The sequence below is a fragment of the Macrosteles quadrilineatus genome, unplaced genomic scaffold, assembly GCF_028750875.1.
Source record: "Macrosteles quadrilineatus isolate MER2022 unplaced genomic scaffold, UCM_ALF_1.0 Scaffold_3__2_contigs__length_128488019, whole genome shotgun sequence".
NCBI classification, from domain to species: domain Eukaryota; kingdom Metazoa; phylum Arthropoda; class Insecta; order Hemiptera; family Cicadellidae; genus Macrosteles; species Macrosteles quadrilineatus.
The window spans coordinates 28,215,704-28,233,765 of NW_026542596.1; the positions used below are offsets into that span (position 1 = coordinate 28,215,704).

At 35.7% G+C, this 18,062-nt stretch overlaps 1 protein-coding gene across 1 annotated transcript in view; it reads right to left on the reverse strand.

Moving 5' to 3' along the window:
- The window catches only part of LOC128988395 (uncharacterized), a 55,511-nt gene extending 42,122 nt beyond the window's left edge, over positions 1–13,389 (reverse strand). The window contains exon 1 of the mRNA XM_054409646.1: positions 13,186–13,389. Coding sequence (XP_054265621.1) covers positions 13,186–13,202 — 17 coding nt within the window. The 5' untranslated portion in view covers positions 13,203–13,389. The remainder of the gene's footprint in view (positions 1–13,185) is intronic.
- Positions 13,390–18,062: the final 4,673 nt, after the last annotated feature.

Sequence of the window (18,062 nt, forward strand, 5' to 3'; positions counted from 1 at the left end):
AAGCTTGGATGGTAGCTATTTGTTTGGAAATGAAAGCAGAATAAATCAAATTTTCAGTTCGAAACTATGCCAAAAGAATAAAAAACAATGTTTTCCTAAATATGAACGCGTAATACCAATGAAACTGATTTTAAAAATCGCAACAAGACAAAATGTAAATAAAAAAAACAATAGCTGTTTACATAAATAAGATTACGGGCGAACCACAGAATGTTATTTCAACATGTCAGCAACAGTGGCTTCACATGTGTTTCCAGGCTGTTGTTACCAACGTCTCAACAAAAATTCCCTGCGAATCCCTGCGAATTTGGTCTTGACCAGCAATAAGCCTGGCTTTCACATCATTAGGCTCTGACTCGTTAACCCATTTTTTTGTCGTTGCTTCTTCTATAGTCTGGGACCAACGTCTGGTGGAGGACTATGAAGTCCCGAGCTCGTGAACCGCCCCTATAGGTCTTCCATTTAGACTTAGAGTTGCAGCAACAACAAAGTCAGATGTATTAGTCTCTACCAGTATTGGAGTTTCTGGGTCAATGGTAGTAAGAATCAAGCTGGCAATGTCCAACCCTAATGTGTTTATACTGTTCAATGTCATGTTATGGGTTTTATTCGGTATGTATTTCGGAAATAAGCATGAGCAATAACTCCTAAAATGTAAGGGTGTAATTCAAGCACATGTTCATTACGTTTTTAATCACATTTTATTAATTTAATTTATGTATTTTATTATGTCAAATATACTGTGTTATGAGGAAAAAGTCAATTTTCACAGTTATGACTTTAAAAATATTTTACTCAAAACCCCCTTGAGATAGAAAGGAACTTTAAATACAAAAGTTTAGATAATTTAATTCCGCAATGACGATTTTCCATTAGATTTCAAATCCCACCACTGGTTCAGTTTATACAGACCAAAATATGAAGGCTTAAGTTACTGTATTAAACCCATTAAATCAGAATTGATCATGATAGAATAATCTAGGTAAAAGTATTTTATTAGTATCAATCAACTCCAAGTAAACAAAAACAATTAACACATGATAATAAACTAAAATGACAATAGTCAGTAGAGCCAACCATTACATCTCCCTCTTTAAAGGTTGAGTTTCTGGGGAGGTTTTATAAGTCGTCTTGATCGGGTTGTTATGTTAGCAGAAGACATTCCAGAGGTGTTTGGAGGAACCGTTGAAAAGTTTGGCATGTCTTCATGATGATCCATCGGACCTCTTGTTAATGGTTGACTGTTACGGTTATCTGTTGAAAAGTTTGTTAAGCACATACCGTTGTCTTCCTCAGATCGATGATCCTTCTGACTACTTGTTGATGGTTGATGGTTGTGGCAATGATCCTTCTGACTATTTGTTGATGCTTGATGGTTGTGGTAACTTTCCTTTTGAATGTTTGGCATTGGTTGTAAGTGAAACCGGTTTCTTCGAACTATGGTTCCTTTGTCCGTCAGTACTTTATAAGATCGTGGTGAGTTTAACTTTTCTACGACTTTTCCTTCACGTTTCAAATCAGATATCCAAACTTTGGTTCCTGGGTTCATATCTGATAAGGGTCGAGCACCACGTCGTCGATCGTAATTTCGTTTGTAATTTTGTCTATAATGATTCTCCTTCTCTCGGAGATGACTGAAGTCTGGCTTGTTCTCCAGATGACATGGTAAGGTAGGCAAATTGTCCCGTAGTCTGCGTCCGTATAATAACTGTGCTGGACTGTAACCGTTGGCCAGTGGAGAGTTCCTGTAAGACAACAAAGCTAAATATGGATCTCCTTTGTTCTTCTTTAGAACAGCTTTTGCAATTTTTACAGCTGCTTCGGCTGAGCCATTGCTCTGATGAAACTGAGGACTGCTTGTTTTGCATAAAAAGTTGTACTCTTTGGCAAATTTTCTGAATTCTGCACTAGTGATGCCAAACTGCGTTCCACTATCTGAGTATAAAACTTCAGGAATACCGTGGCGAGAAAACGTTGACTTGCATTTCTCAATAACTTCAGATGCAGTGAGCGATTGTAGAGTTGCAATCTCAAAATATCTCGAGAACTGATCTGTTATAACAATGAACCATTTGCCATTAAGCTTGAACAAATCCATTGCTGCCTTTTCCCATGGACGTTTTGGAAACTCGGAAGGAATGAGCGGCTCATTTCGATTTTCTCTGTGTTTGATGCATGTTGGGCATGAAGCTACCATCATATTTATATCTGATGCCATTCCTGGCCACCATAAACTGAATCTAGCCTTTTCTCGACATTTGGTGGCTCCTAGATGACCGACGTGTATTCTATGAAGCATTTCTTGACAAAGACTTGATGGTACTATTATTCTAGAATTGCGTAAAAGTAAGTTGTCCATCAGTGATATCTCATCTTTAACCGAGAAGTAGGGGACTAGTTGAGATGGAAGTTGTGATTTTTCTGGCCATCCAGTATGACAGTATACTGCAATCTTTCTGAAGATGGGATCTGCTTGCTGAGCTTCCCGTAACCTGTTTATGTTTTCATCAGTCGTAGGTATGTTTTCAACCACATTTTGAACAAAAGCTTCAATTTCTTCTTCCATGTCATATGTTTCCTTGCTTGGAATGGGGCATCTTGAAAGACAGTCTGCTGGTGCAAGGTGTTTTCCAGGCGTATATGTCACTGAATATGAGTATCTCATCATGCGAAGCCTCATTCGCTGTAAGCGAGGTGTAATGTCATCCAAATTCTTAGATGATAAGATTTTTACAAGTGGCTTGTGATCCGTTTCAATTACAATCTCTCGACCAATTATATAGTCTCTGAGCTTGTCACAAGCCCATGTGATTGCCAGGGCTTCACGTTCAATATTTGAATATGATTTTTCAGCTTCTGTAAGTGACCTTGAAATGTAAGAAACAGGTCTGAATTTACCATCATGATGTTTCTGAAGAAGCAATCCGCCGAGACCATAAGAAGAAGCGTCTGCTGACACAAGAGTTGGTAAGCGAGGGTCGTAAAATGCTAGTTGGGGTGCTGAGGTCAGAAGTTTTTTTATACTTTCAAACGCATGTTGTTGTTGTTCTCCCCAAACCATTCATTTTTCTCTTTAAGTAGATCATGGATTGGTTTTAGTATTTCTGATCGATTTGGTATGTATTTACCACAAAAATTAATCATTCCTAAGAAGCGTTGTACTTCTTTTATATCAGATGGAGGTTTCATCTCAAGAATGGCTTTGACTCTTTCATGGCTGATTTGAACCCCTCGGGATGAAAGGTGATGTCCTAAGAATTGTACTTCTGGCTGAGAAAATACACATTTGTCTTTATTCAATGTAATTCCAGCATTTCTGAGTTTCTTTAAAACTTCATTTAAGATCAAGTCATGTTCCTCTTGACTGGAACCCCATACAAGTATGTCATCGATGTGAGCTAAACAGTTTCGTTGAGATCCTAAGGTTTCTTGAATTCGTTTCTGGAAATACTCGGGAGCACTTGTGATACCAAATGGAAGAACTTTGAATTTGTATCGGCCCCAAGGAGTTAAAAACGTGGTGAGATCTTGAGATTCTTCTGCAAGAGCTATTTGCCAAAACCCATGGTTGGCATCCAGTTTGGAAAAGACTTTGGCATCTTTTATTCGAGCCATCGTATAATCAATGCCCCAAATAGGATGAGTTTGTCGAAACACATTCTTATTAAGCATAGTAAGGTCCACACATATTCGAACCTGAGTTCTATCTTTCTTAGGCACCACGACCATAGGTGCGCACCAAGAAGTAGCGTGATCAACGGGTGTTATAACGTCCATATTCACCATATTTTCAATCTCCTTCTTTGTTTTTTCCCAAAGAGGTACTGGAATCCGTCGAGGAACTGATATCGCATAAGGTTTTGCATCATTTTTAAGTTCAATTTCGTAGCTCCCCTTCATTTTTCCTAGACCACTGAAAAGGTCAGGAAAGTTTTTGATCCAATCATTAGCAGATTTGTTGAAATTAGTTTTCGATACCTCACGAATAACCGGTATTATTTTTAGTTTTTCTATTGCTGGTTTGCCAAGTAGTGGTGTTGTGCATTTGTCAGCCACATACATTTTTTCCATACACGATTGTCCTTTGTAAGAGAGTTTTGCAGTGATTGTGCCAAGAACAGAAAGAGGCGATCCTCCAGCCGCACTTAAAGTTCTCTGGGTAGGCTGGACTGCAATTTTTTTGCTTAGCTTTATGTTGGATGGTATTACTGTCACGTCAGCTCCTGTGTCGATTTTGAACTTGACAGTGTCTTCATTAAGTCTTACATTTATTGTCCAGGGATCATTTTTTGTTTTACTAGAATACACACACCCAATGAATTTTTTCGGTGGGTCTGGTTCATTAGCGATTTGGGTAAAGTCATCTGAACGATCCAAGTCTATTTCTCGAACATTGTTTTGAAGACAACAGTGTGAAAAGTGGCCATTTCGCTTGCACCTAGAACATTTGCGATCTTTTGCTGGACACAGACCTCTTCGATGAGAAGGGGTTGAACCACACCAAATACAAGAGTTGGGATAGCTCTTGACATTTGAGCTTGAATACGTTAATCTCCCTTGATCCCTATTTTCTCTTTTGGATGAATGTATTGCATTATCATATCTAGCACGTTGATTTTTATTTACAGCTTCGATTGATGGGAGGGTCAATTCTTCTTTTTGTCGTTTCAATTCTTCTGATTTGCGAAGTGAAGTTATTGCAGATTCCAATGTAACTTTATTTTCTAATTGTAGTTTATCACTCAAATCTTGATCACGCATACCAATAATAATGACCATTAATAACATTTCATCTTCAAGCGTTCCCCATTCACAGGTACGAGCAAGAGAATATAAATCTGTCACAAAATCTTCTGCAGTTTCTGTTAGTCCTTGTTTTCTACGTAGAAATTTGGCTCTTTCATAAATAATATTCTTCTTTGGATTGAAGTGCCCATCAAATTTGTCCATGACTGTTTTATACTTTGTTTCTTCGTTGGTCATTTTGAAGGATGAGAATATTTCTTCTGATTTTGGGCCCATTGCATATATGAGTGTACTCACTTGTTTTTCTTCAGATGATTGATCCAAATCACTAATTGTTCTAAATCTTTCGAAACGTTTTTTCCATGGTGACCATTCCGCTGGTTGGAAGGAAAAAGGTTCAGGCATTCTTACTTGTGTATGAGCCATGATAAACTTTTTTGATAATGGTAGATACCACAAAAGTTGTTGATATGTTTGTATAGGTAAAAAAGTTAAATTTCAGTGTCAGTATATTAATTAATACATAAATAGTTGAAACAACCAAAGCCTTTGGTTACCCCAAACTATGCAAATACCGACTGCGCCATGTATTAAACCCATTAAATCAGAATTGATCATGATAGAATAATCTAGGTAAAAGTATTTTATTAGTATCAATCAACTCCAAGTAAACAAAAACAATTAACACATGATAATAAACTAAAATGACAATAGTCAGTAGAGCCAACCATTACAGTTACATAGTCAAATTTCAACAGAAATAGCTCCCACCCCCCCTAAAACATCCCTTTAAATTTTGATTTTTTTAAAATCCCGCATCATTACTGCACATACTACATTTGATAGTTCTAGGTCAGACTATCTTCAAATTATCCAAAATCGTTATATCCAATATTTATATTGTATTCTTCAAGAAGAACTGGTAATATTGGAATGAATATAAATTTGAAATAAAAACTTCACCAATATTTTAAGAATTTTTAATTTTATGAGGCCTTTCACCAGCTACGCTGGCATCATCAGACACATCACAAAACCAAATTTATATTTATATTGTAGATCGGATGATCCAAAGATCGGTAGAGCCAAAAGTACAGTCATAACCAGAAGTACAATTTTACATTGTGGAGTAAAGTTATGAAATAGACTGTCCGTTTCACTTTGAATCATTCAATCGTAGTTGGGTCGTTTGATTCAAAAAGCAATATGACAGATCAGACGATCCAAAAGATGAGTTATTGTGTCTCTCTGGTTGAAGGTGTTTTAATACACGCCGTCATCATCCGCATGCCTTTCTATTTGTTTTCTTATGTCATGTTTTTAAATAACTAATATTTTTGCATTTATAAATATATATATATATAAGTTATATGAAAAGTAGAATAATAGGGCTACTATATATAAAGGAAAATCAGACATTGAAAAACTTAGTACGGTACCCAAGTAAAAAATATTTATTAAGATATTTAGGCCCTACTTAAGTAAATTATTATTAAGTAAATATCTTTTTAAATATTTTTTTTTGGGTACCGTACTAAGTTTTTCAATGTCTGATTTTCCTTTATATATATTTATATGTATGTAATGTGCTTGTGTTCTGTTTACTTTTTATCTTCAGTCAATGGTAAAACAAGGTGTTTTAATTTAATGTATATGTCACAAGATGTTTGTATACAAAACTATTGATCCAGAGTTTGCCTACACACTATCTATCTATATATTAATAGGCAAGCATGTTTCTTTAAAACCTTTTTTCTCAGCTCGTGTTCATCGTAGGGAAAATCTACGCATACCGTTAGAAAACTATTTTCCTGTAGGTGTGCAGAATCCCTTTATAAATTTAAATAGGCTCAAAGATAAGCACAAAAAATGAGTTTAAAAATTTGAAAATATTAACATGGATCTTATGCGTTGCCATGCTGGTAACGAAAATAACAATGAAATATAAACAGAAAACCAAAACAAATGGAAGAAACTCAAATCACATGTTTTATTTACAGTGTGGGGTGAAAATAGATAAGTGAGTACATTACGTATTTTTGGTCGAGTTTCGACCACTGGACGACCTCTCGTCTATATATTAATAGGCAAGCATGTTTCTTTAAAACCTTTTTTCTCAGCTTGTGTGCATCGTGGGGTAAATCTGCGCATACCATTAGAAAGCAATTTTCCTGTAGGTGTGCAGAATCCCTTTATAAATTTAAATAGGCTCAAAGATAAGCACAAAAAATGAGTTTAAAAATTTGAAAAAATTAACATGGATCTTATGCGTTGCCATGCTGGTGACGAAATAACAACGAAATATAAACAGAAAATCAAAACAAATGGAAGAAACTCCAATCACATGTTTTATTTACAGTGTGAAGTGAAAATAAAGAAGTGAGTACATTACATATTTTTGGTCGAGTTTCGACCACTGGACGACCTCTCGTTTCACTTTAAAATGCAGTTTATTACCTGCCGTAAAAGATCTATGTTATCAGGAGATTGTGTAATTTTGAACTTAACATTTTAAACGTATAATCAAGTTTTGTTATAAATGCAATCCGTCTAAGTATAAGTGCTCAATCCTTTAAGATATAAGTGGTTTACGTGTTGATACATCTTTTTCTAGATTTTTGAATATAAGTATGACTGCATACAGTACACATGAAAATGTCAACCGGTGTAGTAGGTCTCCAGAAAACTGACCAGTAAGCTGCAGGGTGTCAGTAGAAACCAAAATCGATTCATACCATATCATAACTATCCCAGTAGTACAGTACTGATAGTAGTACTGATGATTCAGAAACTTGATAAAGGGGTACATTCCAAAAGTCTCAGATCTCGGATGGGCTGGGCAGGCTTTGCAAGGCTGAGAGAAGATACTTCAACTTTTAAAAGTGTATTCCAAGGAGTACTACAAGGTAGAAGACCACTTGGAAGACCAAGTAATGAAAACATCTTCAGACTGGTATCTTCCTTAGAAATGGCAAGGGATAGAAGAGAACGGGAGGCCAGGATCATTTTAGAGGTTTCAGTGGCCAAGGTGGTAAAATAAGGTAGGTAAGTGATAGTAGGCCTATGCAGTGGAAGGTGGTATGTAGCTGCTGTAATGAAAGCAGTGTGTGTGAATCGGCCACCAAGTTGTAAACTAGCTGTTCTGAATCATATACAGTTTTAATAGACTACTCGATTCCCGTACGTAGGACGGGCCAAACCGCTCGTTTATTTAATTTATCTATACATAAAATTCAATGTGTGTTTGTCGTTTGTTTATCATGGAATTCGTAACAATCATGGAATTAATACAAATATATCAAGTGAATGTCTCAGTGAGGATATATCTTATTTGAACGCCTTCAATCTGTGAGACGCAATTGTTCATACTTTTGGATCAACTGATCTCACCTAGGCCTATAGTTTTTAATCAAACGACCCAACTACGATCAAATGTTCCAAAGTGAAACGGACAGTCTAGGCTACTTCATAAGTTTACTTCACAAATTAAAATTGTACTTCTGGTTATGCCTGTACTTTTGGATCTACCGATTTTTGGATCTACCGATTTTTGGATCAACCGATTTGCAATACAAACGTTGGATCAAACTATTTTGGATCAAACGATGGGCTATCTAACTGCTGGATCAAACGATCGGCAATATAAACGTTGGATCAAACAATTTTGGATCATATGAAATACTCCCTCTAGGTCTTATATTTTATGAGATATGTATAATGGCCATCTGTCAGTAAGGGGGTATTTGCCTTTTACAAGTATTAGATAAAAATGTAAAAGCATATCTTCTCCACATAAAAAGTTTTTTCTGTTTTCATCTATAAGGGTCAATATGAAAAAAGCAAATTTCAACAAAATTATACTCAAGGATGAGAAAAGTTAATAATTGTATGTATTCAAGATTAGCCTACTATTCATTTTGTCCATTAGGTCACAAAAGATCTAATCTCAAAGAGATTACAATAGTACAAGTGTTATCTAAAGTATGACAGGTTGATAAATGATAATACTAAAATATTGAAACCCCTTGAATCAACATAACTTGATCAGTTATACAACTTATTGGAGTTGTTCACTATACAAGACATAATAATAATTTAATAATAATAATTTACTTAAGTAAATATCTTTTTTACTTGGGTACTAAGTTTTTCAATGTCTGATTTTCCTTTATATATAGTAGCCCTATTCTACTTTTCATATAACATTTCTATCTAGGCCTATATAAATAAAATTAGAGTATTGTCAGGTACATTGCTCAGAATTATATATTTTTAGGTTATTTTTACGTTTTTATACATTAAAGAAGCAGAAACGAGTCTTATCTCTATTCCTGTCTGTCTGTCTGTAACACTCAAGATGGCATTTTACGCTATCCTTTCCATGAAAACGAGAGTACCTATCAAGATCCAAGTCATTTTAATGTATTCACTGGATTGGTGAGAGTGTGTTTAGCCAGTAAAATATAGCCTCACTACTTTGTAAATAAAATTTTGGACGTTCAAAAATGCAGTTTTGTCCAATTTTTATCACATAATCATCTATGAAATAACAGCTGTTCGGAGCAAGATTAATTTTTCTAGCTGTCACTGATATGTTTACAAATGTTGTTTACAAATACCGCAACCATTTTCGATCACGTTTTGAAAGCAAATCCCAAGTGAGATTAAAAACGTTTTTCTTACATAACGGATTTAATTAATCGCAAGTGCAATAATATAGTGTAACCGTAGATGAAATTAAATAACTAGGTTATTCAGGTCAGGAACCAGAGATTCTTTGTGTATAAAATTGTTCTTGAGTTTTGATAACCAGAAAGAAGACCTTGAATCAGTGTTGTATACGGCTGGGAAACTTAAATTTATTAATGATCGTCCCAGGGCATAAAATAACACGTTAACTGGGCGACAGTTGAGTCGCCCAGTGCTAACATTTTGTCGTCCAATGGCTATGAGTGGTGCCGGCATATTTTTCCACATTTGATTAATTTTAATGATTCACATTTCATGTACAGTATTGGGATTTCCTATAGCAATATTCTAGAGCAAAAATTGCAAATTGGGGAAACATTTATCAAACGATTTCTGCTTTTTATTTTATGACAGGTAAGAATCATTCTGTCAATTATCATTACAGATTCTTTTGTGTCATATAATTTACTTATACATAGTATCTGTAATTATCTGTAACCATAATTGTATATTAAACCATTGTGGAAAGTAACTTTCAATTATAGGCCTACCTTAGGGCTATGCCTCATAGATCTATAAAGCATTCTTTAGTTTAATCATTGGATTTAACATATGGACCAACACGATCCGGGTGACATTTAATTGCGAAGCATTTGTTTTGGCTTGAAACTGTCAGATACTGTATTTGCGAAGGTTTATATATAATAGTTTTGCCAGAGCATATCTGAAAATATACAAACCAACTGCTGTTCTTAATATAAGAAGGTTTCAACTGACTACGATAAGACCCCCGTGCGTAGAACGGGCACACAGCTAGTATATTATATGAATGCAAAAATATTAGTTTTTTAAACACATCCATAAGAAAACAAATAGAAAGGCACGCGGTTGACGAGGGCTTGTAATAAAACTCCTTCAATAGAGAGACACAATAACTCATCTTTTGGATCGTCCGATCTGTCATATTTCTTTTTTGATCAAACGACCCAACTATAATCGAATGATTCAAAGTGAAACGGACAGTCTATTTCATAAGTTTACTCTACAATGTAAAATTGTACTTCTGGTTATGACTGTACTTTTGGATCTACCGATCTTTGGATTATTCGATCTACAATATAAATGTTAGATATAACGATTTTGGATCAAACAATCAGCTATATAATTATTGGATCAAATTATCGACAATATTACATAACTTTAGTTCAAACGATTTTGGATCATTTGAAGATGGTCTGACCTAGAACTATCAAATGTGGTAGAGGGGTGTATATGTATACCGGATACACCTGATATACATATATATATATACTACCCTAGCTGTTGTACCCGTACTTCGCAACGGAAAGGACACTGAAGCGAAAAAATTTGATCTTGAATTCTGTTGTATAAAACAGTTACACATTCCCCTTTGGTTTCAGGAATATTACTTAAATCCTTTTCAGATTTTTAAAAGGAATATCTATCTACTTGTTTGTCTACACTAGTGAAATAAAAGGTAGCCTATTGACAAACTAACTAATGCCTAGTGTGGTTAATATTGGCATATGGAAGCATTTACAGTACCGGTAAGTTAGAATATGTTGAGTTTGAATAAATTAATGTTGGTTGGCGTTGTTGACGGGAAATATTGTGTATTCATTGTCATTGACGTATTGTCTAGTGTCGGATGTGAGCAGGGGTGCCCAGAGGGGGGATACTGTGGCGCGTTTGCGCCACAGGAATTTTTGGGGGGGAATTTTTTTTAGGAGATTTTGGGGGGGATATTTTTTTGCTAGATGTCATAATGAATGTATAATTTTGTATAAACATCCCGAAGAAGTGTTTCTTAGTTGCTCACTATCAACACCAACAACATTTTACCGTCCGTAATTAAGATTGCTTCTAAGAATGGTAAAAACACACCTTGTCAGACAATCCTTAACATGCCAGTGTAGAATTTTACTTGCTACATAGGCCCTATGTTTTTGTGGTTTTTTTTAACTCCACCATTGTCAGGATTTACAAAAGATCCACTTCTGGAGGAGTCGTCAGAATACGTTACAAACATTTAACACAAAACACGAAACGATTACAGATAAGCCTATCAATTATTCAAGTGTGTACATTGCCGTCGGCCGTCGGTAGGACTGGAAGTAAACTGAATCAAGTTCAGGTTGTGACGGACCGACGTGGTCTCTGGATTGTCGTCTGCGTTTTGAACAGCTGATATTGGACTACGTATTGACTATTGTAGTGACTGAGAAGAGTGTTGAAAATATGGGATTCATAATAAATTGAGTGTTTTCACTCAAAAAAAAGTATTTAATAAATTTCCTTTCGCGCAGTACTAAAGAATTTCGAGACCATCATATATCCAGCAAATAAATTGGTTATTATTGTCAATAATTTTGAATGGAAAACTCAACTATGAATCCCATTATATTTTCAACACTCTCCTCCGTCACTACAATTAGTCCAATATCAGCTTTTGATAACACAGACGACAATAGAGACCACGTCCTGTTATAACCTGATTCAGTTTACTTCCAGTCCTCTCCGCGGCAATATACAAGCGTGAATTGATAGGCCTATCTGTTATAGTTTCGTGTTTTTTGTACAAATGGATTGTCTGACAAGATGTGTTTCTTCCATTATTAGTCATAAAAGGCAATCCCGGGGCTATCAAAATAAATTATAAGAATACTTCGTCACAAAAACCTTTTGTACTGGTGGCAATTAAAGAGATATTGTGGGTATTTTGCCCGGCGATTTTTGTAGAAGGCAGCCTGGGAGTGGCGAGCAACAAGTCTGTCTTATTTCGTGACTCTGCCTATAATTTTGAAACAAGATACTTTTTCCAAAAGTATTAATGCACTTAAAGCGTTTTGAATTTTGCATTAACGCCACCTAATATATCGTACTATTACAGTACTGTGTTGGAGTAGAGTAATTCACAGAGTATATTTTTGTACATTTTGAAGACGTTGTCTATTGCAATACTGAGCACATGTTGGCTGACAATACAGATTCTGAATTGTAAATTGAAAAACTTCTAATCCGTCTATTAGTTAGATATAATGATGTATTGTTAAATGACGTTTCCTATAAACATTTAATTTTTATTATCAGCAAGTTTGTTTTTCGTACCTCAAGTTTACTGAATACTTGAAATGCTCGTTTTATGAGGTAAAGGGAAAATTGTCATATAAATTGGTGGTGGGAGGGTAGTTTTGGGTTTAAATATACGGCAGCATAAATTGGGGGGGGGGACTACTCCTTTGGCTTGGGGGGGGATTGCGCCTCTGGGTTTGGGGGGGATGGGCACCTCTGGATGTGAGGCAGTTGGTTATGCAGGGTTTGAGATTGGTTGAACCGTGAATGCGCGATGCATGCGCACCTCGTGATTTTGTAATAAATTTAGATATCGTCAGAGAGGTCAGTAACAGCCTAGTCTGCTGAGTCTCCATTGTCGAGGAGCAAATTGCCGCTGTCACCGATATTCTAGTCACCGTATTTTCGAGCCTCTTGTCACCAATATTTCAATGACAAACAGGCATCGGACTCAAACACCAAAATTTTGAACATCTCTACTTGTCTGGCCATAGCTGTTAAGATGCTTAAGTTATTCACTGATTTATCTATGTATTTATGTGTGCATGATAGCTAGTAACACAACTCCAATCGAGTATTTAAAAATCAAGAATTGTCTAGAGAAAAAGTTAGTAAAATGTGTATGTTACAATTGGGTTATATAAACGAGAAACTAACCTTATCGGTCCTTCCATTGTGCACCGGCTAAACTTTGGTTACAAATTTATAAATGAAGTTAAGTATCCAGAGAGATATAATGTAACAGCTTTTTATGGCAGGAGAAAGACAACAGAATTCATAAATTCTGCAAATGGATTAATCCTTTCTCGTTGAGAACATGAAGTTTAAAGTAAAGAAAGATGATAGATAAAGAAAGGTATACTTGACTCTTGACTCCCCACCACTAAAAGAATAAGAAATAAGAAAAAATTGAACTTTTATCAGTGTATCCATACTCGACGTTCTGTACCCACGAGCAACTCAGCTTCCACACGCACAGAAAGCCTTGGAACAGTCCCTGGGATAACAGCTATTTGTGTAATAGCTTCACTGTATATCTTTATCGGACCTGTTTAGATAGTTGTTTTTTTCAACAGTTGCAGTTGCGAACTGTGCATTGTGATTTTAAGATGTTTATTCTTTACTGTTAGTTTATTTTTGACTTGAGACTTGAGCTGCTTGAAAAAGTGATTTATGATTATGAAAATTAAAGTGTTGTGACAAAACGTTTTTAAACGCACTAAAAAGTAGAAAATAATTTATTAATACGTTGAGAGTATAAATACTTGTAAGATTTAAAACGAAAAACGTGGGGTGCATGCAATTGATAGTTTACAATTACCTTCAACTATTGAACTAATGTATTATTATCAATTAATTGCATGCACCCAACGTTTTTCGTTTTAAATCTTACAAGTAACTACAACAGTACTCTCAACATATTAATAAATTATTTTCTACTTTTTAGTGCGTTTAAAAACGTTTTGTTTTTAAAAAGCTTTTTATTTATAAATTATTTTCGACTTTTTAGTTTTTAATGTGTAAATATGTTAAATATATTTTATATGACCTGTTAATATTTAACCAAAACCTGATTATTATCTCTAATCAGATGTTTTATCTTGACTTTAAAATGCTTGTTTTATATTTTTAGAATATATCCGGATCAGAACTTGTACCTCTTAACCTCTGCTCTTCGAACTGTCGAATTTAAGTATTTACAGCTGACTTAAATTAAATGAAAAATGTGGAAGCCCATGGGGCGTATCCCAAGGGAAATATGAAAACTAAATGATATAATATTGCATTGTCATCCATTTGTGAGCTATGTTTCAAATTTCAAGTCTTTAGATCATCGGGAACTTCGTTTAAGATTTATATCAAAATTTGTAGGAAAGCGACTAGCGAGCTAATAATATTGTATTGTCATCCATTTGTGAGCTATGTTTCAAGTTTCAAGTCTCTAGCTCATCGGGAACTTAGTACAAAATCGATTGCAAAATTTGTACCGGACAAGAAAGCGAGCTAATAAAAACGTTTTAATAAAATAAACAAACAGTAAAGAATAAACACCTTAAAATCACAATGCACAGTTCGCAACCGCAACTGCAACTGTTGAAAGAAACAACTGTCTTAACAGGTCCAATAAAGAAGTACAGTGAAGCTATTACACAAATAGCTGTTATCCCAGGAGCTGTTCCAAGGCCTTTTGTGCACCCATATGGAAGCTGAGATGCTCGTGGGTACAGAACGTCGAGTGTTTATCCATTTACGTTGGTTTTGGGAAAAAATCGAACATATGTCCGCCGAGCCGACCGACCGATCGGCGATCTAATAAATTAGTTTTTTCAAAGCGTAGCGTCATTGACTATACAGGGTTAGTAAAAAGTGTGGAGACCCCCTGTTATTTTTTTAACGGCCCATACTAGAATAACTAAACTCGGCACACCATTTTGGCATGTTATGTAGTACTTTTTGGGCATAACCGCCACTTGGAGTTCGTCCCAAAAATGGGGGATTTTGGGGGAAACTCAAAAATTTCAAATACAAAGACCCATCAAGTGACCCCTCATTTTGAAGGTCCTGGTAAAAGAAAACCAGCAACGCAAACTAGAGGTCTTTATCTCACTCCAGTAAAAAATGGCAGCCAATTGAAATTCTCATAAGTTACCAACCCCAAAATAGAGATTTTGGGGGAAACTCAAAAATTTTAAATGATAAGCCCCATCCAGTGACCGCTCATTTTGAAGGTCATAGTAAAAGAAAACTAACAACGCAAACTATAGGTCTCTATCTTAGCACAGTAAAATATGGCAGCCAATTGAATAAAAATAACAAGTTATTTCCGATTTCTAAAGATTTCAATCAGCTTCCATTTTTTACTGGATTGAGATAGAAACTTCTAGTTGTTAGTTTTCTTTTACCAGGACCTTCAAAATGAGGGGTCACTTGATGGGTCTTTGTGTTTGAAATTTTTGAGTTTCCCCCAAAATCCCCCATTTTGGGGATGTACACCAAGTGACGGTTATGCCCAAAAAGTACTTCATAACATGTCATAAAGGTGTGCCGAGTTTAGTTTTTCTAGTATGGGCCATTAAAAACATAACAGGGGGTCTCCACACTTTTTACTAACCCTGTATAACACTGAAAGATTGTTGATTCAGTGTATCTTTTTCTATTTGCACACAGTTTGCGAATAGAAAGAAGGGACGTCTCCTCAAATAAAAAATAGTTGATGTAGCTTTTCATGGTTCTAGACTGGGCCCTACTGTACTTGATTGGACTTTTAGTTTTAATACATGGGCCTGACTAAAAAAAACTTTTTCTTTATTTTAAGGAATTTCTCATACCCTGAATTAGTTATTACCATAGGTCTCGTGGTACGTTCTCCTTAGATACCAAAACATAATCCGTCCAAATTCATACACACACCCACCAAGTCGCACCAACACGTGAACGAGTTCGTGAACCAGTATGGGAGACCTTGGGAACGAGGTTCTATGATGAATTTATAGGGTACACACCTTTTCCAATTTTTTATCCCTCGAAACATAAAAGGTCGTAATTTATTTCCATAACATCGTTTTAAAGCTTAGAAACCAATTAATTTAGTTTATGGAAGAAAGCATCATTATGTACGCTCAAGCTGATGATTTTATTCTGCCGATCAACAATATTGATGTGAGCCACTGACAAACTGTGCGATTGTAAATTACTGATTTCTACAAAATACATGGAGGGGATTTGGCGGGCCAAAGGATGACTCATCTGGCATCGTTCATTCATATAACGAAACGAGGAAAGTCCTACACACATATTTATGATAACCTAATCTAACATAACCGCAGCAGCGCGCTGTATAAGGGCGGTCTCTAGGCCTCGGGTACGATACGAGCGACGAGTGGTGATCGGCAAGTGGCGGGAGCGTCAACCTGAGTGGCACGTAAGCGGTGGTTGTGGCTACGATACAAGCGGCACATTTATAACGCTCATAAATTTCCCCAGTTTAATGAGTCAGTTTAGTCGAAAATGCTAAACTATGCTTACCTGCAAGACGTATTGCAACTATTGTTGCTATCTGACAATTGTTTGCCTTTAAAGAAAAACTTAGTTTTTAGAAAAAAGTTTAGCCCTAACTTGGTCGTATACCTTTCTGGTGATTGAAGTGTTTTTAAAACATCCGTGCTGAGCACTCTACAAAACCTTCCCTGGACTGCACCACACGCATCAACCCGTATCGCATGCTTGCTGCTGTTTCCCTGTCATTTTAGGCCGAACTAAACATGACTCAGACTCACCTGAGCGGCGAGTGGCGTTTTCGCGAAAGTGGGTGTTGACTACAACCATGAGCGGTGCTGAGCGGTGTCGCTCACAACCTCTTGCCACTCAGACGTATCGTGGCCACCCTGGCCTCAACAAATTTCCACGCAACTAAATGACACCCGGTGTCAGAGCGGCGAGCGGTGAGCGGCAAGCGGTAACCTGAGTGGCACGTAAGCGGCGGTGGTGGTGGCTACGATAAAGTGGCTCATTTTTGTAATGCTCATCAAATTTCTCCAGTTTAGTCGAAAATGGTAAACTATGCTTACCTGCAAGACGTATTGAACCTGTGGTTGCTATCTGACAATTGTTTGCCTGTCAAATATCAAAAGTAAACATTGCTCTCGTGTGCAGCAAAGTGCCACTTTGCCCACTAGTTACACAAATAACTATTTCATAAAACAGCTGCTCATTTTTAAATTGTAGTTCACATTTTTATTGGGAGTTACTGAATTGTACGTTGTATTAATAGTCAAAGACTGTACCAAATAAGTATTTGCAATGTTATTTTCTGATTTTAAAATTAATTTTCCTCTTTATCATGTCATGTTTTGCAATAACGTTCCATTACGAAATCAGTGGAAAATCCTTTTATCACAGCAATTCTTAAATTATTTCTTATTGAACTATATATATATATATATCTTATATCTATTGTACGGGTTGGTGTCTGCCTTTTTCACCACTTTTGCCTACATTTTATCATATTATTCTACACATATCAAATATTTATGTAGAAATATCTTCTCTCATCGTGTCTAATAAAATCCAAACATAGAAACCTTGCCTAAAATGGTACCTATCTTGACAAATTATTTGCACCTGCCTATATTACGGACTTTGGCGCACTGGGTTGGTAACATTATTGAAAATAACATTTTCCTCATCCGGAACTGATGAGAACCTTTTCTGCGAAGGAGTGAGGGATTGTGGGAGAGCCCCTCACGTCAAATTAAGAAAAACTTTAAATTTATTTTATAGTTTTGTAGTAGTTATAAAATTAACTTTTAATTATAAAATTAATTTTAAAATGTTTTGTTATAAAATTAAACTGTCATAACCTAACCAACCAAACTTGCTGATAATATAAAAAAGATATAAGATAAAATCGAATAAAGGCTTACTAATAAAAAAAAAATAGTTCTGTTCATAAATAAAATCATAAATGCCTCAAATTCTAACAAAAGATGTATATTTTAGCTAAGAAGTATTCGCATTCTAAGCAAAATCTTTGA